The 21,961-nt window shown below is 36.8% G+C and overlaps 1 protein-coding gene across 2 annotated transcripts; it reads left to right on the forward strand.

Annotated features, from left to right (window-relative positions):
* The first annotated feature begins 590 nt into the window (after nt 1-590).
* On the forward strand, nt 591-21,651 carry LOC128026724 (glutamate--cysteine ligase catalytic subunit-like). Of its 2 annotated transcripts, XM_052613990.1 has the most exons (16): nt 595-1,083; nt 4,382-4,494; nt 5,414-5,596; nt 7,125-7,238; nt 7,576-7,634; nt 8,089-8,225; nt 8,600-8,674; nt 9,269-9,385; nt 13,645-13,783; nt 14,049-14,161; nt 14,307-14,399; nt 18,246-18,350; nt 18,531-18,612; nt 18,784-18,896; nt 20,061-20,181; nt 20,535-21,651. In XM_052613990.1, the coding sequence occupies exons 1-16, from the start codon at nt 934-936 to the stop codon at nt 20,714-20,716; spliced, it is 1,896 nt and encodes a 631-aa protein (XP_052469950.1). In that variant the 5' UTR covers nt 595-933; the 3' UTR covers nt 20,717-21,651. The 2 variants fall into 2 exon arrangements, with proteins under 2 accessions (XP_052469951.1, XP_052469950.1); XM_052613991.1 differs by lacking the exon at nt 18,246-18,350 and having other exon boundaries at nt 591-1,083.
* The last annotated feature ends 310 nt before the right edge of the window (nt 21,652-21,961 follow it).

Below are 21,961 nucleotides of genomic sequence, written 5' to 3' on the forward strand. Positions count from 1 at the left end.
TTTCAAAAAACAATTAGGGAATATGTTGTTTTAATGGTTTAAAAAATATAGGGCAAAGGTCTTCAACCCTGCTCCTGGAGACCTATTGTGCTGCAAAGTTTATTTTCAACCTGCTTCAGCACACCTGTCTGTGTATTTTACAACAGGGTTAGGGAATGTCCTGTGTAAGTCATTTTATGGGAGCGCATCTGCAGCATTTTGTTATTTTATAGTTATATGTGTGTGTGTGTGTGTGTGCATATATATATATATATATATATATATATATATATATATATATATATATATATATATATATATATGTACTCTCTTGCTAAATAGCCAGCATATCCCAATGTATTTAAATAATATTTTTACACGAACACAATAGAAAAAATTAAATAAAAGACTTACGATTGTGACTTTCATATAAGAAGAAGAAGAGAAAACAATACGTGTGATAAAAAACAACCGCTGAACAAACGCCCACGCTTATATTTTGCATAGTCATGATTATAAAAGCTCATTAAATCAGATCGGCTTCAACTGCATCTCTCGGTCACCACCACAATAATGAGAGGAAAGGGTTGCTGAGTCATTAGATGACGTCACCGCGTCGGCACGGTCACGTGTACCCGCAAAGTGTCTGTGCGCGTCAGCGCGAGGAAGGGACTGACATAGCTCGCGCACTCCTATCAAATATCAGCTGCTCGCAATTCGACACTGCTTTATTCCGTAACAGTCGAAGTGGCTGAAACCGTAACCCGTGCTTGACTCGAAACGGCTCGGAAGCAAAGAGCGGATACATCCGTGTTTAAAACGAATCACATAAGGCCTAGCGTGTGCACTCGCGAGTATTAAACTGATTACTGCACGTGAAGTGTCAGTTACGCGGTTGAGGAGAAGCTGAAGTCGAAGTCCATAACAATACGCCACGGATCGTAGGTTTGTGCTATGGGCTTACTGTCACAGGGTTCGCCGCTCAACTGGGAAGAGACCAAGAAACATGCGGACCACGTTAGAAAGCACGGCATCCTGCAGTTCCTCAACATCTACAACAAGGTCAAAGATCGACAGAAGGATGTGCTGAAATGGGGAGACGAGGTGAGGCTCTTTTTCATCTTTATAAATGCACTTTATAATTGCATGTGATGGAGAAACACGTGGTTGCGTTTTTAGAGGCAGCATATGGAGTGAGTTTTGGTTCTTTATTACATGCGAGAAAATAAAAGATCTGAGAGAAAAAAAAAAGTTTGAGAGAAAAAGTTATCACACTGATAGCAAAAAAACATTTCATGAGAGAAAAAAGAATATTTGAGAGAAAAAGTTTTCATGCCAATAGCAAAAAATAATAATATTTGAGATTAAAAAATGTTTTGAGAGAAAGTATTTTCTCATAGAACATAAAAAAAATATACATTTGAAATTTTTAAAATTATTTCTGAGAAAAAAAATCTATCTCAAAATACTTTGAAAAAAACTCTCAAATATATATTTTTTGCTATCAGTGTGAAAATATTTTCTCTAAAAAAAAAAGTGTTTCTCTCGAAACGCTTTTCTTTGCTCTTGATGCAATTTCTTGCTCTCGTGTCAGGATTTTGCTTTCACTGTGAGAATTGTGTCATGGGCGGGGCCACGTTCCTATTGGCCAGTCGGGTGAGCATCGTCTTGTCTTGGGAGTCGAACTGAATCATTACACCATTGTTCGGTTCACCTGCATAGATGCAACCTCTGCCTTATGGCTAGTTAAGTTGAGCACGGACACTCCAATGTTTGGGCAAGATGATGACACACAGCTGGCTGAGCAAGTTCAGTATCACTGAAGATTAAACATTAAAAAATAGCACTCATATTCATGAATGAATGTGTATTATATTATTTGCTTGCTAATCGCTAGTAAAGCTAACCAGCCATCATGCTAGGTAAACTTGCAAACTCACCTGGTTTATACTATGTTTAAATCAAATGCCAAATTAATGTTTTGATTTAGATAGTTTCACGCCTTATTTAGTGAGTAGTGAGCTAGTTTCTACCTTTGCACTTGCTAGCCTCAAAGCACCTGAAGAGTAACTGCTTGTTCTTACAACCTCCCGTACAACTTTCAACTAACGTTAGTATGCATGGAAGGTGGCAACCCTACAACTAGCTAACGTTAGACAGTGATTGATATACCGTTTGAAAGATTTAAAATAAAAAAATAATTACCATGAAAGTACAGGCACAAACATATTTGTGGGTTGCTAATTTAAGAGTTAGTCCTAGACCTGCAATTTACCTTGTCAGCTCTAGACCTCGGCTAGATGGTAAAAAATATTTAGAATAAGCCCCGTGTAGCTGAGTTTGTGAGCTATACATGCAGTGTAGCTAAACATGTGCAACAACCATACAAAGACTATTTTTAACAAAACTAGGTGGGACACTTTCAAACGGTATATCAATCACTGCTCACTACTCACTAAATAAGGCGTGAAACTATCTAAATCAAAACATTAATTTGGCATTTGATTTAAACATAGTATAAACCAGGTGAGTTTGCAAGTTTACCTAGCATGATGGCTGGTTAGCTTTACTAGCGATTAGCAAGCAAATAATATAATACACATTCATTCATGAATATGAGTGCTATTTTTTAATGTTTAATCTTCAGTGATACTGAACTTGCTCAGCCAGCTGTGTGTCATCATCTTGCCCAAACATTGGAGTGTCCGTGCTCAACTTAACTAGCCATAAGGCAGAAGTTGCATCTATGCAGGTGAACCGAACAATGGTGTAATGATTCAGTTCGACTCCCAAGACAAGACGATGCTCACCCGACTGGCCAATAGGAACGTGGCCCCGCCCATGACACAATTCTCACAGTGAAAGCAAAATCCTGACACGAGAGCAAGAAATTGCATCAAGAGCAAAGAAAAGCGTTTCGAGAGAAACACTTTTTTTTTTAGAGAAAATATTTTCACTCTGATAGCAAAAAATATATATTTGAGAGTTTTTTTCAAAGTATTTTGAGAGAGATTTTTTTTCTCAGAAATAATTAAAAAAAATTCAAATGTATATTTTTTTATGTTTTATGAAAAAATACTTTCTCTCAAACCTTTTTTTAGTCTCAAATATAATTATTTTTTGCTATTGGCATGAAAACTTTTTCTCTCAAATATTCTTTTTTCTCTCATGAAATGTTTTTTTGCTATCAGTGTGATAACTTTTTCTCTCAAACTTTTTTTTTCTCTCAGATCTTTTATTTTCTCGCATGTAATAAAGAACCAAAACTCACTCCATACAGCATGCAGTGATGCAACGGACCAGACTCGGATGCTGCTTGTGAGCAGGTGCGCCGTTCGGATCACTTAATGTTATGCATGCTCGTACACTGACACTTCTGGACACACTTGACTGTGGATTTATGATTCTTAAAATCCTTCAGGTATAAAGGCCGATGTTTACAATATTGAAATTAGTTTTGTAGACGCATGCAATTTGTGTTTTTGCGTGAATTAATTTGCCAAACTAAAACTTCACTCTGTTTCGATGTGGCTGAGCACGAGCAAGGAGCCAACAGTTGTCCATCCACTTTCTTTAGTTATGTTAAAAAATGATCCCAGGGTAAAGTGGGTTGAGACAATGCTCAGTGGAAACTCAAATATGATATATTTTGTTTTGACTTCACTCCATGTTCTCCCATTTGTAAGTGTTGATTATTAGAGTAGAGAAAAATCACAGTAATAAGGTATTGCTGGGTGCATCCAATGTTCCACTGGTATAGAGTATGTATAATGCAGCCCAGGCATGTGAAGATCTGCCCACAGTGTTTTTAGTTCACAGATTTTGTGATGACAATTACAAAATCCCATTTCCAATGGATGGGTGGGCGGTTCGTCATCTTATAGTGAGCTCTAGCTCTTTTTTTTTTTTTTTTTTTTTTTCTTAACCATGTGCTAAAGTAAACATTTCAAACAATGGCGCCTAAAATTTTCACGTACAAATGAAAAGTTCATGTAGGATCAGCAGGCTAATGTCCATTTCTAAACCTCCTTTTGAAATGTCTTTTCATTTCAATACCTTTGTTCGGCCAGATGTCGTCGATGGATTTATGATAAAACCTGCGGAATGTTGTTGGTTTAGGTGAATCCTTTGTTCCGCATCGCTGGACTCAAAAGGCAAAAAGAATGGAATGACCTCAGTCTACAAATATCACACTGCAATTTTACTTTCATAATCAGTGTGTCTAGAGAAAAATAATACTGTGCTTTGTCATTGTTGGGTTTACAAGGCAAATCCACTCACTCAGAATATGCTTAATACCCTTAGTGAAAGCAACGGTGCTTACAGAAACCATTGTTACTTGTGGGTAATATTTTGTAATTTGATGAACCATTGTAAAAAAAGTGTCTGAAACATCTTGCAGGTGGAGTACATGTTGGTGGAAATGGATGATAAAAATGAAAAAGTCCGCCTTGTTCTGAACGGGAAGGATGTTTTGGAAACCCTTCAGGAAAAGGGTGAAAAGATCAACCCCAAGTGAGTAACGTTTTAGTGGGATTTTTTGTACAGTATGTCACAAAACAGGTCAGACTTTTTGATTTGGTAACATGTGCAGGGTTTTGCTATGAATCCAGAAATGGATTCTAACACTTCTGACCCTTATTGCACCCATTGAAGATTTTTTATTTTTCTTTAACTGGGTAACCTGAGCCTAGCTGGTTTGTCCTTTAGTACACTTTAACCTCCTACAGGCCTGTAATGTCTTGCAGCCAATCCCTCTTTTATGCATGTGTCTAATCAGCCAACAAGATCGATAGTATCTTTTGTACCTGTACTTCTGTTTAAATGACGGCCTCATAAGAGTCAATTGAAGCTGCTAGCTCAGACAGCATATTCTTGATTTTAAGTTTATGATTAGTTATATGTAGAAGGGAGGAATGGCCTTTTGTCTGAACCTGTCTACACAAGCCCTTCTAAGGCTAAGCGCTACTGATGTTGTCTAGCTGTTGACCGTAGCGTGCAGTGTGAAATGAGAGAGCCGAGGCATTCCTCATTACTGCTTCTCTACTGCACACACTGAAGAGCATAGCACCCCGTCCCAACACAGAACATGGACAGTCTGAGATGCCACCCATTTATATACAGTAGACTGATAGATTGGCCAGACTTGTATTTCTCCATTTTAAGGTGCTAGATTTCGGAATTGATTTTCTTTTAAAATTTCCAAACTTTAGAATCCAGAGTCTACTGATATGACAGCCTTGTCAGAGCATGACATGACATGTTTTCTGTCTGTATAAATCTGTGCTCATTTGTCTACCAGTGCTTGTCTTAGTGTTCACATTCGTACGTCCCTTTAGATGAAGAGACCAAATATTGATCTCTTGCATTGTAATCTTCAGTTTTTTTTTTTGCGTTTTCTTAGTAGTTGATTGTGATCCTTGCATGTTTGCAGCCACCCCACTCTCTGGAGGCCAGAGTACGGCAGCTACATGATCGAAGGGACGCCCGGGCAGCCGTACGGAGGGACCATGTCGGAGTTTAACACGGTAGAAGACAACATGGGAAAGCGGAGGAGAGAAGCTGCATCTGTGCTTAGAATGAACGAGACTCTCCTCACAGTTACTTCATTCCCCAGGTAATTATATCATCAATCCTTAGCTGTAATCCAATAATAATATCCATATCTACCCAAAGTTGAGTAAGCTTTGCTAAATTTCCGTTAAAGGGATACTCCAGCCCAAAAGGAAAATTTTGTCATCAATCACTTCCCCCCCATGTTGTTCCAAACCCGTAAAAGCTTTGTTTGTCTTCGGAACACAATTTCATAACGTTACGGTTGAACCACTTATGGCAGATGGACTATTCTGATGATGCATGTCATACTTTTCTGGACCTTGACAGTGTAACTTACACAAGCCTCCAGGTTTTCATCCAAAATATCTTAAATTGTGTTCCAAAGACGAACAAAGCTTTTACGGGTTTGAAATGTTATTGGGGTTAATAGATTAATGATTAAATTTTAATTTTGGTGTGGAGTTTCCCTTTAAGGTTGCCTTTGGATTTAGATTCAGGTTTTTGCATCAAGCACAGACCAGATTATAACCAATTTCTTGACGCAAGATGTTTTCCCTGGTCATTCCTGATATTGTCTCAGTTGGTGACCTTTTACACTTTTAATAAAGTATTACATTTACAGAAAACGTCCAATAGTCACGTCACAGTAATGATGCATTTCTGTGGACAAAACACATCTGAAGTATAGTGGACAACACAAAGTTAGCTGCTGTGGGGAAAAATGAATGACCCAGGTTATGCAAAACATGGCAGCTCTTTATATTATGTTGTCAAACAAACTCATAAGCTTCTAGGTTACCCTGTGTGTCAATGTCTGCTGTTCTTCAGTGCATAACTTGCATGTTTTTATCACTTTATCTTCATCTGTGGAAGTTAGAAAATTCTGCAGATTTTTCCATTTTGCACCCTGGCAGAGAGCAGACTTCATTGAACAAGTGCCACTGAGTGCCAAACTGAGCACAGAAGAAAGGGAGTGCGATTAATCTGACTACATAACACATTTTGCTTGCGTGTAGAATTTGAGACCTTCAGGCAATTGAATTTGTATGAGAGAAGTAGCTGTAAAAGGACTGTTGTCTAATAGGGAGTGAATATAATATGGACTAATTATTATATACAGGTGAGAAAACCTAACTTTTACCAATAAACACTTGTCCTGCTTTTGTTTTTCTTTTAAATGTAGCTTTTTTTTTCTTTCTTTTTGTAGATGGCATTTATGAATATGATATTCCCAGAGTTAGTCATGGCACAGGTCTTTTTTTTATTTTTATTTTTTTCGGGGATAAAAAAGACATTTAAAATGTGTATATATATATTAAGTTACAATAATGTGTATATATATATTAAGTTACAATAAAGTTCAAACATTAGCTTTTTTTCCAGCATAACACTCCTGGATGTTTGAGTGATTTGGGTGTGCCATATGTGTGTAGACGGCATTCACCCTTTAGCCCCAAACACTTTATTGACCATGATAAAAGATGCAGGCTTATATTTGTCTTTGCATGTTTTTACATCCCTTGTAGAGTTGCAGTCTAATATGCAAATGTGTGCTGTTCTGAACTCTTTGCGATGTGTGTGTGTTTTAGGTTAGGCTGCCCAGGCTTCACTCAGCCAGAATACAAACCCACACCTGTTGAAAAAGGGGTGTCCAAATCGCTTTTCTTCCCCGATGAGGCCATCAACAGACACCCTAGATTCAGGTGAGAGAGGAGTTGCTTGCATAAACTCGAGCTCAGAGGCATTACACAGGGATTATGGGGAGCCCAGTTCAAGAGACGATGGTCTTTCACATTCCAGTAGCCAAGAGCATTGTGCAAAGTGCTGTTCATCTGTAGAGTCACTCATATTTATGGTCAGTTTAGGATTTCAGCAAACCTAACTATAAGTACTTAATTCATCCTGTACGGTTTGTTCTACAGACATGAATTGTACCAAAACCAATATTTGTAAATATTTAATCCATGGTTATTGCAACTGAAAAGGGTATGAATGCATTAGGTGATGCACTAACGAATCTCATCTGTTGATGTGTTATAGCACTCTGACCAGAAACATACGCCACCGGAGAGGAGAAAAGGTGGTGATAAATGTACCAAGTAAGTGTTTTGATGGTTGTTTGTCTTTGTAAAAGATAGATTTCGGTTTCTGTAGTTGAAAGGAAGTCTTGCTCTGAAATAATAGAATTAACCGAGTATGTGGTTTCATTTGATCTGCTCCTAATGAAAGTGAATGAGACCCATAATAAATCAAGATGAGCAGAAATGTTCACTTTTAAAATTTGATTAATCGTGCAGCCCTATCTGAACTAATACAGAACTCACTTGAGCCACATAATGACTCCAATGTCTTAGAGCTGCATTACAGGAGAATCTGAACTGTCTCTGTAATTGAGTTTCAATTGTTTGGTAGCATATTCGGACTGCAACATGTCACAATTTTTTTGTTTGAGCAGGTGATTATTAACGAAAAATAAAATAAAATCAAGATGTTTATTATATTTCTGCATGATTTCTGACATGTTTTTTAATTGCTTCTCTTTCTCCTTAACAGTTTTTAAAGATAAAAACACCCCGTCTCCTTTTGTGGAGGCGTTTCCAGAGGACGATGGGGAAGCTGCCCGGGCTGCCCTGCCTGATCACATCTACATGGACGCCATGGGCTTCGGCATGGGAAACTGTTGCCTGCAGGTAAAACAATCTATTTTCCTCCCAGAAACCTCTCTCACTATCTATGTTTCCATTACCCTGTTTGTATGCGCATACTGAAGTATCACATCAGAAACGAGTTATGAAGTGCAAGTAATTTATTATATGTGAAAATTCTTATATTCAGTGGCCTCTACTTTTGTTAGTGATATTTAGTGCCACTTAGTGATGATTTTGTTCTCTTTGACTTGTTGGATGGAAACCGTGCTTATTCACAAATGTGTATACAATATTCAAATTTTACTCATAAGTTGAATTTGCAACTTTGGACGGAAACCCGGCTACTAATTTGCATTGAGGATATCTAAATCAAGTGTTTGACATTGGGTCTGTGTTGTCCACCCCTGCCATTTCAGGTGACCTTCCAGGCTTGCAGCATCAGTGAGGCACGCTACCTTTACGACCAGCTGGCCACTTTCTGTCCCATAGTGGTAAGAGAACACGGGTTTGGGGAATTCTCACAACAGAAACACAATGTCTTATGAAAAGGGTCCAAAACCAGAAAGTAAACTTTGCTTCACAGAACAAATGATAATTAATCATTATGTGTTTATACAGTTAAATAAATGTGGGGAAATGGTCAATGCAGGCGAGGCAAATTTTATGCTTGATGTGACAGCTTGCTAAAAATTGGGCATCTTTACCACACATGAAGTTATATAGATAACACATTACAGTAAGGTGTCAGTTGTTAACATTGATGTATGAACTAACAAAGACTAATAAATACTTGTAACAAATGTACTGTTCATTGTTAATGTTAGTTAATGAAAATACTCATATGAAGTTAATACAGTTATTCATTGTTCATGTTAGTTCACACAATACATTAATGTTAACAAGCACGACTTTTGATTTTAATAATGGTTAACTACTGTTAACCTTATTGTAAGTGTTATTTTAATATAAAAACCGACCCTCTTCTTTTTCACGTTCCTGTGTTGTTAGCAGTTGTACAACCTTTAAGGATGCCTTTAGATGAAGCTTCAGAAATGCACTCAAAAGTTCTGTGTGTGTTTGTGCAGATGGCTCTCAGCGCTGCCTCACCGTTCTATCGGGGCTATGTCTCAGACATCGACTGTCGCTGGGGCGTGATCTCTGCATCGGTGGATGACAGAACCAGAGAAGAGCGGGGCCTGGAGGTGAGATCCTCTTTACCATCATGCCTATACAAAAAATAAAATAAGGGCTGGGCGATACATAAAAATTAATTATATCTCGATATTGTCAAATTTTTTACGATATTCGATATATATCTCTATGTTTGCGTTTGCATTTAAATAATAAAAAAAACATGATTTTCTTTTGCACAAAAAAAAAAAAAAAACAATTTAGATTAAACAGCTTATTTAAGCAGTTAAAAAAATCTAGACCAAGAGATCACTTACTGCTTTTTATTAAATGAATACATGTAGGCCTATATGTAACTGAAGCAGTGCAAATTAAGTACAGAAAGTGCATTCTGTCAACTTTTTAGTGGATGCAATTCACAATTTATATTATGCAACTGGGATAAGTATTTTATTTAAAAAATTTTAACAAGTTTTTAAGCTAAGAACACAAGTCTGTCAACTGTCTGCGGTTTTAAGAGAAGCTCTGGCATGTTCCTACTGACATTAAAAACCCTCTTAGATGGGGAGCTAGTTGCTGAAGCACATAGCTATTTCTTATATATTAATATATATAAATGAATACCAAAAACTTTTGCATTCTCTCTGTCTATAATATGGAAACTGGTAAACGTATCAGTGAAATTCCCCAATAGTAATTCCAATTGGCCATAGCCTATGTTTCTCTATTCAAACATCAGCGGTCGAGTAAGTGCATTTATTTTGCGATCACAAATGCAAACAATACAGTTGAGATCTCACGACAGAACACAGACCGGCTGAACGACGCTTTCATTAGATCGCTCAATTCCAGCTTGTTAGTGTTTTCAGATTATCGTCGGCGGCTCTTCCGCAATGAGGAGTGAGCACGTGCGCATGGTTGCCAGATTGCTTAAAATAAGCAAACACCGGGCAGAAAATGTATCCTTGTAACAGTGGAGCTCTGATTCGGAGATTTAAACTCTTGTTATCTGGCAACCGCTATCATTGAGCTCTCATAGTAGAGGGGCGTAGAGCAGTTACAGGTTCCTTTTTTGGACATTCGGCGCGTTCTTTTGGGAAAGTATGCTTGAATTTGAAATATTCGATATTCCCGATATATTCAAATTTTACATCGTCGTCAAAATTATTCCAGTACTATCGCTAATATTCGATATATCGCCCAGCTCTAAATCAAAGGTACTGTAAGAACATTATTGTGAGAAAAAAGACTCACAATAGATATATTGTGTACTCAATACATTGAATTACTGTCTGTATGGTTACGCACTGCATACCTTCAACACGAGTTTCCTCAAATATTCGTTACTGTTGTCTGTATTCATCTCAGGACAAACGGTGATAAAGCTTCAGAAAGCATTCTACAAGTAACCCAAAGAGTGCAACTAATTTCTCTCGATGCACCAATCATAATTATGGGTGATTTTAACCAATGTGTGCTGGATAAGACCCTGAGAGACCTTTACCCGTATGTCACATGTCCAACAAGACATAACAGGACTCTAGGTTTGTTATGTATCCATAAAGGATGCATTTAAATCTCTCCCTCTTCCCCCGCCAGGAGGGACGGACTATAACTGTATTCAACTTGTCCCATTGTATCGTACAGCCCTAAGAAGGGAACATTTTAATCAGACAGTCTAAGAACTGAACTGAAGATTCCATCTCGACTAGAGATCGTTATTTAAATGAATGATCAAGGTGTAATCAAAGTGATATAAAGAGAACAACTATTAAAGATCAGGAGGTTGAGGTTGTGTAATCATACAAGTATTTGGGATGTGTGATTGATAACAAGCTGAATTTTAATGTAAATGTGGAGAAGATTTGTAAAAGGGGCAAGCAACGTGTGTACTATGGAGACTGTCCAGATTTAACATTGTTAGATCCCTGATGACTCTGTCTTAGAAATCTTACACTGAGTCTGTTTTAATATTTGCTATGTTATGCTGGTATGGCAGTCTTGGTATGAAGACTGCATTGGTGAAAATAGTTAACACCAGTAGTAAGATTTTAGTTCAGCAGAGACATCCTACTGACCTATATAATCGACAGGTAGTTCGAAAAGCACAATCTTTCTTAACGGTTACTTCCCATCCTCTCTATTCTGAGTTTCAGTTTTTACCTTCAGGACAAACGGGTATTCTGCCTGCGTACTGCTCAGAAATGTCGTACTGCGTATGCATACTGCCAAAATGTTGCTACGCTGATATGGAGAGGAATTGTTGAATAAAGTTGTTATTTTTGTTTTCTTCACATACAAAAAGTATTCTCGTCGCTTCATAATGTTATGGTTGAATCACTGATGGCAGATGGACTATTCTGACCATGATTTTCAGACTTTTCTGGACTTTGACACTGATATTTATTTGGTAGTCTTTCAGTTTTCAGTCTTTCTTTGGTTTTCATCAAAAAAATATCTTAAATTGTGTTCCGAAAACAAACTAAGCTTTTATGGGTTTGGAACGACATGGGGATAAGTGTTTGACAAAATTTTCTTTTTGTGGTGTAATTTTAAAAGAAAACGAACCCCATCTGATTACTGCTTTTGAGAACTTCAGAGGGCTCCAGACTGTGGCCATTGAGTGGTTGCATTGGTGCGACCACAGTGTTGTTCAACTCTCTCATTTCTGTTTCTGTTTCAAAACTAAATTGCGCTACTCATTTGAGCTGCGCAGACTGCGACGCAAACCAACTTCTCCAGTCTCAGAACAGCTTTACTCGACAGCCAAAGTTGAGTTTGCGACACTGTTACAGCACAAGCGCTGTGAGATCCAGTGAGAAGGGTTTGAATTCGCTGCAGAATTAATAAAAATTGCTGTGAGATCTAATGAACAGCATTCAAATTCTGCTCAGAAATCTGTTACAAACAGATCATTTGGCAGTGACATAGAAAACCAGTAATGTTACAGTGTTTCCCACAGCCTTGCACTCTATTTGTGGCAGCACGCCCTTGCCCCCATATATAAATGCCAATTTAAACTTGCAGTGCTCATATTTATTTAACAAAGTCAAAGCCTTTTGGAAAATCTTTTTGTGGCAGTCAGTTTTGTCCTTGTTAATCAGCTTTCATTCCCCACTGATATTACAATAAATTATGGGTAAGGTTAGTTTTAGGGGGAGAGATTTAAGGTTTAAGTCTATATTTTTGAACAGTAATGTTGATCCAGGATCATTAGATGTTGTTGTTCCAGGACCATGTATTACTTGGCAAAATCACGGCTACTGTATTTAAATATGTAAAAGGAAAAAGAAAAGCCTGACTCAATTTGCACACATGAATATGTTAATTCTCCTCTTAAAATTATGCAATGTTAACTGTCACAAATGTTTTTTTTTTGTTTTTCATTTTTTGTTAGATAAAAATGTTTGAACTTAAAGTTTAAATGTTTAATATCGAATGACAGTAAAAGCAGCATGTATAATAATGAGCAAGTTTGTCAGTAGATCTGACTACTGATATCAACAGTTATCAGTCAATAACTGATCAAGTCCGAATCTGCCATGTCTGTGTTTTTCTCACACAACCTCTGTGATAATTCCAGAGCAAATTACCTACCGTTTCAAACTCCGTGATCCTCTGAGAAAACTAATCCCGTCCGAATGCGAATGTCTGTGATTGCTGGTGATATTTTATTTCACAACGCGTTTCCTTGTGTGTTTTGGCCAACGTGAATTACCGTAGATGCTCTTACCGCGCGGATGTATGATATATTTGCTTAGCGGCAAATAAATAATGATAAAAAAATAATACAACTAATAAAATCAAGAGCAAGATCGCGTAAACTGTTAATACCGGCTATTGTAATATCAGCATCAGGTAAGATTACTCGCGTTCATTTATGTACTCAGTTACATAATGTTTTAATTACATTTAATAAAAAAAAAAAAGGAAAACAAGTTAAACTAAAGGAACCACACATTAACATGGTTTTGCTATACTAGCCATTTAGTATTTATTGCGTAATAATACTAAGGCAATCATTCTGAATGAATGCAATGCACGCATACAGAGGGCGTGATCTCTGTGACGCCCAGATGCACAAATCAGACCCTCCCATCTCTGTAATAAACACGGAGATGTTAGTCCCGTCCGAATTGGTACATGAAAATCACAGACGTCAGGTGGTAAGAATCGAAACTCAAACGTAGTTTAGAAAACTAGTCCCGTCCGAATAGTGCTTATGTCGCATCATGTCAGTTTCTCACATCAATTATCCTGCTTTTTTTTTCTCTGTTTCTGATTTTTTTTTTAAAAAGAAAAAGTGAATCCATGCTCTGTTTCTCTGCAGCCACTGAAAAACAACAAATTCAGGATCCATAAATCACGGTACGATTCGATTGACAGCTACCTCTCCTGCTGTGGTGATAAATACAATGACATTGAGCTGACCATAGATGAAGATATCAACAAACAGCTCTTAGATGCAGGTAAAGAAACACACACTGGAACCCTGTCTACGGCAGTTTGAGGATCACCTCAAACATAAGTCTTGCTCATTCCTTTGTCCTCTTGTCAAAAGATCCAAGTCCACTGTAGACAGCATTGTTGCTTGTAATGGGTACTTTTTGCTTTCAAAGCGACACAGCACTCGTGTTCAGGGTAGATGGGGTGTGAAGATCATTGAAGCAGGCCGTTGCGGTCTGTCAGCTCTGTGTGCAGTATTTTCAGTCGCACTGTATTGCACTGTTGCAGGCATCGACAAACTGCTGGCACAGCACATTGCACATCTCTTCATCCGCGACCCGCTGTCGCTCTTTCAGGAGAAGATTCATTTGGATGATGAGAACGAATCGGACCACTTTGAGGTAAAGTTAACATCGGATTTTCATTGTTCTAGCAAACTGATCAGCAACAAAGTGTCAGTATTAGACCAGTGTTCACTTTTGTAGTTTGAAAGATTTGTTCAAATTGCATGTGAAAGTGAGCCATAGTTTATTTTGCATGTTGCAGAACCTTCAGTCAACCAACTGGCAGACAATGAGGTTCAAGCCGCCCCCTCCAAACTCTGACATCGGATGGAGAGTCGAGTTTCGTCCAATGGAGGTATTAAACCAACAGCCGTCTGCCGCTGTCTGTGTGCCAAATGATGCAAGCAGACGCGGCTTGACTGGCTGTGTGCTTAGCAAAGCAAACGTCAGTTCTCCGCTACCTAGTTTATTCAAGCACATGCAAAACTATTCATTTTCTACTGACAGAATACACACACTATAATGAATATGAGACAAACTTACAGAATGTTACATTTTATTATTGTGTGATTCAACTCAAAGATGTTTTACCAGCTAAGAAGATCAGCACTTTTAGAGTTTCATCTCCCTTTCTGATGTGAGCAGAAGTATTGGGACAGTTGCCTCACGGGTCTTTCTTAGTGGTCAGCTGTGTCCTGTCCTGCATTAATTCTTCACGTATTAAAAGCAGGGAATGTGTCTTATCAGTTATATCCATTGCGTCTGCATTCTTGCATTCGACGATGACTCACACAAACCAGGATGAAGACAAGGAAGCCGACTCTGAAAGAAAAGCAAGCAATTTGGATGCTAAAAGAAAAGAGGAAGTTGATGAGAACTAAAGGGAAAAACAAAGAGCATGGAAAAATCAAGAGTTTGGAAACTACCGGGGACATCAGCAACCAACAACGACCTGATCAGCTGAGAAATCAGCTGAGTTGATGACAAATCATAAAAGCTGTGAAAATGAGCCATAAAATACATGTCTGTAAAATCACCAACAACCTCCAGAAAGCTGGGGTGATGCTCGGCCAATCTACAGTCCGCAGGAGAATTTGACACAGAATTACAGAAGCTACACAGCAAGATGCATACCTCTGATCAGCACCAAAGATAGAAAGGCAAGATTTTGGAACTGAGTTGATGGACCGATGAGACAAAGATTAAACTTTATCTAAGTGATTGGAAAGCTAAAATGTGGAGAGAAAAAGGAACTGCAAATGATCCTAAGCATACAAGCTCATCTGTAAAGCTTGGTGGAGGTGATGTCATGGCATAGACATGCATGGCTGTCTCTAGAACAGGACCTCTTCATTTTAATGATGACTTAATGTATGATGGCATTTGCAGAATTAATTTGGAATGGTTCAAAATCATCTTGGCTACCAGTATTCAAGAAAATGCCACCAAACTCATTAGAAAGCACTTAATATTGGATCAGGACGATGACCCAAAACACCCTGCAAGTTAACTCAAGGACTTCATCAGGGCAAAGAAATGTAAAGTCTTAGATTGCCCAAATCAATCTCCAGATTTAAATTTGATTGAACATTAATCTCACCATCTGAAGAGCAAACTAAAGACAGAAACTCCCCAGAACAAGCAGCAGTTGGAAATGGCTGCATTAAAGGCTGGGGAAAAGCATTTCAAAGCATAAGACCAAGAGACTGGTGATGTTTATGGGTTGCAGACTCACTGCTCTGATTGCATGCAAGGGATCTGCAACTAAAATATTAGCTTTAAATTTTTTACATCTGCCTTAAATTCAACTCTTCCAATACTTGTGCTCACATCAAATAGTGGGATGAACTCTAAAAGTGCTGATCTTTTTATTTGGTAAAACATGTATATGTCGAAAGACATTCTGACATTCTGTAGTTTTGTTGCATACTCCTCTTTTAATCATATATACGCGCACACACACACACACACACATATATATATTTACATTTACATTACATTTATTCATTTAGCAGACACTTTTATCCAGAGTGACTTACAGATGAAGACAGTGGAAGCAATCAAAAACCACAAAAAGAGCAATGATATTTCGTCCCCTTGGAATTATAAGGTTCTATCTGCGTTCTGAGCAGTTTTGAGATATTGAGCTTCAAAGTTTTTGCATTACATATAGGAAAATGTATATCGGGAACAAGTTTCTTTCAAACATAAAAATAACAGGGACCCTAAATGTATTCCAAATATACAATTACAAAAATCCTATCGAATTTGTAAATGGGGATTTTTGGAATGAGTCAAATGCAGATAGAACCTTCTAATTCTAAAAAAAAAAACACTTTTCACTTAGAATTATAAGGTTCCATCTGCCAAAACATTATTTGAACATTGAATATAAACTTAATGTTGTAACAATGTCTCAAAATGTGTTAGAAAGTGGGCCAGGTAAAATGGCTTTCTCTCTAGACATCAGTATGGCTGAAATAACATGCTAATGTTTATTGTTATAATTAAGACCCAATCAATTAAATTGTTGACTATTTGACCTTTAAGGCTTAATATTGACATTTTAAGACTTTAAAAACTGCAACAACAAAAAAAAAAAGACATGTTTCAGCAAATTAATTCATAAAGTTTAATAATCATTGAAAAATGATTCACTGACTATATATAAATCACAAAAAAATGTCAGACTCATTTTTTAAAACACATAACTATTATACTCTCTGTGGCTCATTTTTTCAAACACAGACTTTATCTGAGACACTTCTCCCGTTTCTTCTTTTCTGAGTAGCCCCCAGCTCTTTAATTTGTAAACTGTTAGGTGCAGACACTGGTTCCCCACTGGTTTGTCTGGTAAGACCCTATGCCCTGCTGCATCTACCTTGTCACCTGCCTGGAGAAAAAAATACATGTGAAAAAATACATATTTAAACACAATATTTATATTATATATATTTAGCATCGTATCCCATTGAGTAGCTACACAGTGACAGTCTACAATCATTCTTAAATCGTTTTAATACTGAGGTAACTGCTTTAACGATCTTTCACTTGTTCACATAACGATCATAACTTACTGTAAACGAACTATTTTGAGTAGGATAGGTTCGTTAGTGTTTTTTATTATTATTTATTTTTTTTTTTTAATCTTAGTGCTTGCCTCTTAATATCAGGAACTATAAAGCTAGCACTGCTGGCTAGTGTGGTCTCTAACTATGAAAACAATCTTCTCAGCAAGACCTAAAAAAATAAAGAATGAACTTGCCTGAAATTCGAGCTGCGTTCCTTGATAAGATCGTCAATAAAATTGTAGATCTTTAGGTTTCTTAAAAACTTTGTTGCATGCCATAATCCTCACACTGCGATCTAAAGCCGGTGACACGACATATAAAGTTGATCCTGATTGGTCCTCTTCTGTGAATTCGAAATGCTGATTGGCTCACGCAGATAGAACCTTATAGAGCCAAGTTAGAGTTCGTCTTTGTAGATAGAACCTTTTTGTTTTTTCAATAAAAAGTCCCAAAATGTACACAACTTCAAAAAAACCATCACATAATGTAAATAAGTTGTCACAGAATAAGAATATATATGTGAATATAATATGTGAATATAATATGTGAATAACTCAATTTTGACAAAAATGTCAGATAGAACCTTATAATTCCAAGGGGACGATTTAAGTGTTATAACAAGTCTCAGTTAGGTTAACACAGTACACGTAGCATGGGATTTTAAATAATATAATAAAAAGAAAACAGATAGAATAAAAAATAAAAGAATAGAGCAAGCTAGTTAGAGGTCTTTATACACACACACACACACATACATATACAATTGCATAATAAATGAAAAGAAAATAGAATATAAAAAGATTAGAAAGGTAGTTAGATTTTTTTTAAGAATAGAATTAGAATAGTGAGTGTTAAAGTTAGAGGGTCAAATAAAGATGGAAGAGATGTGTTTTAAGCCGATTCTTGAAGATGGCTAAGGACTCAGCTGCTCGTATTGAGTTGGGGAGTTCATTCCACCAGAAAGGAACATTTAACTTCACTTGCAGAACGCAAGCTTCTAGAGGATATATATATATATATATATAAATATGCACAGGTTTGATGTGATTTTCATATATGCAGTCATTTGATTTGTGCTTTGTTTCTTATATCTGAACGTTCTGTGCATTTCTACTTATTTTTTTAAACAGGTCCAACTGACAGATTTTGAAAACTCTGCTTATGTCGTGTTTATCGTTCTCCTCACTCGTGTGATCTTATCGTATAAGTTGGATTTCCTCATTCCATTATCAAAGGTTGGTTTTCTCTTTTTGTGTTTTGACACGTTTTACCTCTTGGTTACACTGCTGAAAAACTGGAAGATATTAAATGGCAAAAAAATAAAAAATGATAATAAACCCTCCAAGAATTAAACCTGTGCATGCGTGACATTTGTATTTCTGTTCATTAAAGCACTTCAATGTGTTTTGGTTTAGGTTGATGAAAATATGAAAGTTGCCCAGAAGCGAAATGCAGTGCAAGAAGGCATGTTTTATTTTCGGAAGGATGTCTTTAAAGGTTAGTTGACATTAAAGTTAAAAAGAGGTCACTATCATTCATATCAACATTGTGCTGTGACGTTTTTCTAAAGGCACTACTAAAATCATGTGGTCATTTCTGTTGCTGCATGCTGGTTCCATATTTCCTTTAAATCATGATACATTTCTGGATTTGTATTATTATTTAAAGGCTGCAACCCAGTGTTAGACCCGCCCTCCACAGCTCAGAATGGAGTGGAGAGTGAAGCTAAAGACGGTGAAGAGTTCACACTGATGAGTATTGACACCATCATCAATGGGAAGGTGAGTGTCTCTCTGCTCTTTAACTTTACTTTCCGGAGAGTTTTAACAATAGGCTTAAGTGGACTTTATTGCACTGGCTTCCAATAGCTGCTCGCATAAAATTCAAGGCATTGATGTTTGCCTACAAAACTACCACTGGCTCTGCACCCATTTACCTAAATTTGTTACTTCAGACTTATGTGCCCTCTAGAAGCTTGCGTTCTGCAAGTTAACGTCGCTTGATTGTGCCATTCCAAAGAAGCACAAAGTCACTTTTACGGACTTTTAAATTAAATGTTCCCTTCTGGTGGAATGAACTCCCCAACTCAATCCGAGCAGCTGAGTCCTTAGCCATCTTCAAGAATCGGCTTAAAACACATCTCTTCCATCTTTATTTGACCCTCTAACTTTAACACTCACTATTCTAATTCTATTCTTTAAAAAATCTAACTACCTTTCTAATCTTTTTGTATTCTATTTTCTTTTCATTTATTATGCAATTGTATATGTATGTGTGTGTATGTGTAAAGACCTCTAACTAGCTTGCTCTATTCTTTTATTTTTTTATTCTATCTGTTTTCTTTTTATTATATTAGTTAAAATCCCATCCTACGTGTACTGTGTTAACCTAACTGAGACTTGTTATAGCACTTATATATCATTGCTCTTTTTGTTGTTTTTGATCGCTTCCATTGTCTTCATCTGTAAGTCGCTTTGGATAAAAGCGTCTGCTAAATGAATAAATGTAATGTAATGTAAATGTAAGTGGGTAGAACGATGCTCAATTCTTAAACTTTATTGTGTGGTGGTGTGTAGGGCTTGTCGCTGAAGGATATCATTATGTTGAGCCGGCATAAGTGATCGTGCCTAGCCCCGCCCATAAAAAAACAACAACTATTTATTTAATAACACTATATTTCTCACTGGGTAAAAACATATTAACATAACATAATGATGTTTTTCCCAATCACAATACAAATCACTTTGAAAACCATTCAATGAACAATTTAATTTAAATGGTAAAATTTTAATTGTGCAAAATATGCCGAATGAATTATAGGCTAGATGTTTACACAAAGTACAGGAAGCATACAAAAAAGGCAACAAAACTCAAAATAATTTAAATTAGACATTGCCCAGCCCTAGTGGTGTGTTTCTTTCTGTCTTTCTTTCTTTCTTTCTTAGGAAGGGGTGTTTCACGGCCTGATCCCAATGTTGAACTGCTACCTTGAGAACATGGAGGTGGATGTCGACACACGATGCACTATTCTCAACTACCTGAAACTCATTAAGAAGCGTGCTTCTGGTATGCAAATGCGCTACGGTTAATTACAGTGTTAGTGCTTTTTTGTTTTTTTAAACATTAAAAAAAAATCCTTTGCAGATTATTTTTTGCTGATTGTCTTATTGCAGTCCCATTGTATTTACATTTATGCATTTAGCAGATGCTTTTATACAAAGTGTCTTAACGTTCATTCAGGCTATATATATATTTTTCCTTATTACTATGTGAATTGAACCCACAACCTTTTGTGCTGTTAATGCAGTGCTCTACCACTGAGCCACAGGAACACTATTTGTTCAGTTATTGTCAGATCCAGCAGATTGATTGTGTGTTGTTTCGGTTTCTTTTAATGTTCACTACTGTGTTCTTCTCAGGTGAGCTGATGACGATGGCTAAGTGGATGAGGGAGTTTGTTGCCAGACATCCTCAGTACAAGCACGACAGCGTCATTACAGACAAAGTAAACTACGACCTGGTGCACAAGTGCGACAGAATCGCAAAGGGGCTAGAGAAATGTCCAGAACTTATCGGAGACCCGGTTAACAGAGGAAAATGAAGCCTGCTCGAAACAAAAACCAACCGTGTATATATATATATATATATATATATATATATATATATATATATATATAAAAAGCTCCTTTGCATGAGAACGGAAGACCACTGCTGTCCAGAAAAAAGGTTTTAAGAAAATATTGAAAATAGCATGTGTTGATGCTGAGGTCATCCAAAGGGTTGTTGAATTTGTAAATAGCAGATTTTTATTATTCGCAAATTATTTTAATAGCTTAAACAGATCCATGATGCAATTGTTCTCTGATGTGTACATATTTCATGTCAGTCTGACTTGATTGAGAGATTATGTAAATGTAGCAAACACTGAATTGTACACTAGTAATATTTTCATTGTTGAAATGTAAATACTGTACTTCATAAGGCATTTACAAGTGTACTTGCTTTTTTTATGGTTGAAACTTTTGACTTGCTTTACCGATTCTTTTGGCATTTAATATTGTGCCAATTAAGAGAATGATTTGAAGGCACTGCTCTTGACTGAAGTCTGTATGCAGCACTGACTAACCTGAAATCAGGGGAATGGGAAGTAGAAGACCGTAGTCTTGTGTTTTTCACTAACACATTCTATTTTGTAATTTTAGTGTATGAAGGACAACTAAATGTATACCATCTGAAGTGTCTTGCTCGTTAAGCTTTACATAGCAGCTCCACCACTAGAGGGTGTAGATGATCTTTTTATTAAATTAATGGAAAGATGAATAGAGTTAATTTATAGTTTGTTAGCTTTAGTCTCATTATATGGCTTCAAACAAAGTGATCCCTGTACATATTTCAGCTTCTTGAATGGAACACCTGCCTTTTATAGAGCACTGTAATCTCTTTAGCATTCAAGCCTTATGGAAACAATTCTTTAAACGCTGTTTGTGTGGAATGTTTGTTCTTTAAAATTGAGTTCATTAAATCATTTAAGCATCAGACTATTGTTGCTGACAGTGTCTATGAGCTTACATCGTCATGCAGACAATAAAAGCTGTTACACAAGCACATGCCCGCTGGCTGTTTAGGTTTGGTTGGTGTCAGACAAAATGTTTTTGACGGCATTATTTTATTGGACAGTGGACTGAGTGTGCTCTGTGAACTAGTTTCAATGACTAGTTCAATGATTCATTTTACCTGATTTTCATTAAACAGAAAAATCTTGTTCATTTATATTTGCTTGAAATGCAAATTTTAGTGGTCATTTGAGTTTTTATTTTTAATAAAAAATAAAATAGGTCTTTAGATA

This window comes from Carassius gibelio, chromosome A13 (assembly GCF_023724105.1).
Source record: "Carassius gibelio isolate Cgi1373 ecotype wild population from Czech Republic chromosome A13, carGib1.2-hapl.c, whole genome shotgun sequence".
Classification (NCBI taxonomy): domain Eukaryota; kingdom Metazoa; phylum Chordata; class Actinopteri; order Cypriniformes; family Cyprinidae; genus Carassius; species Carassius gibelio.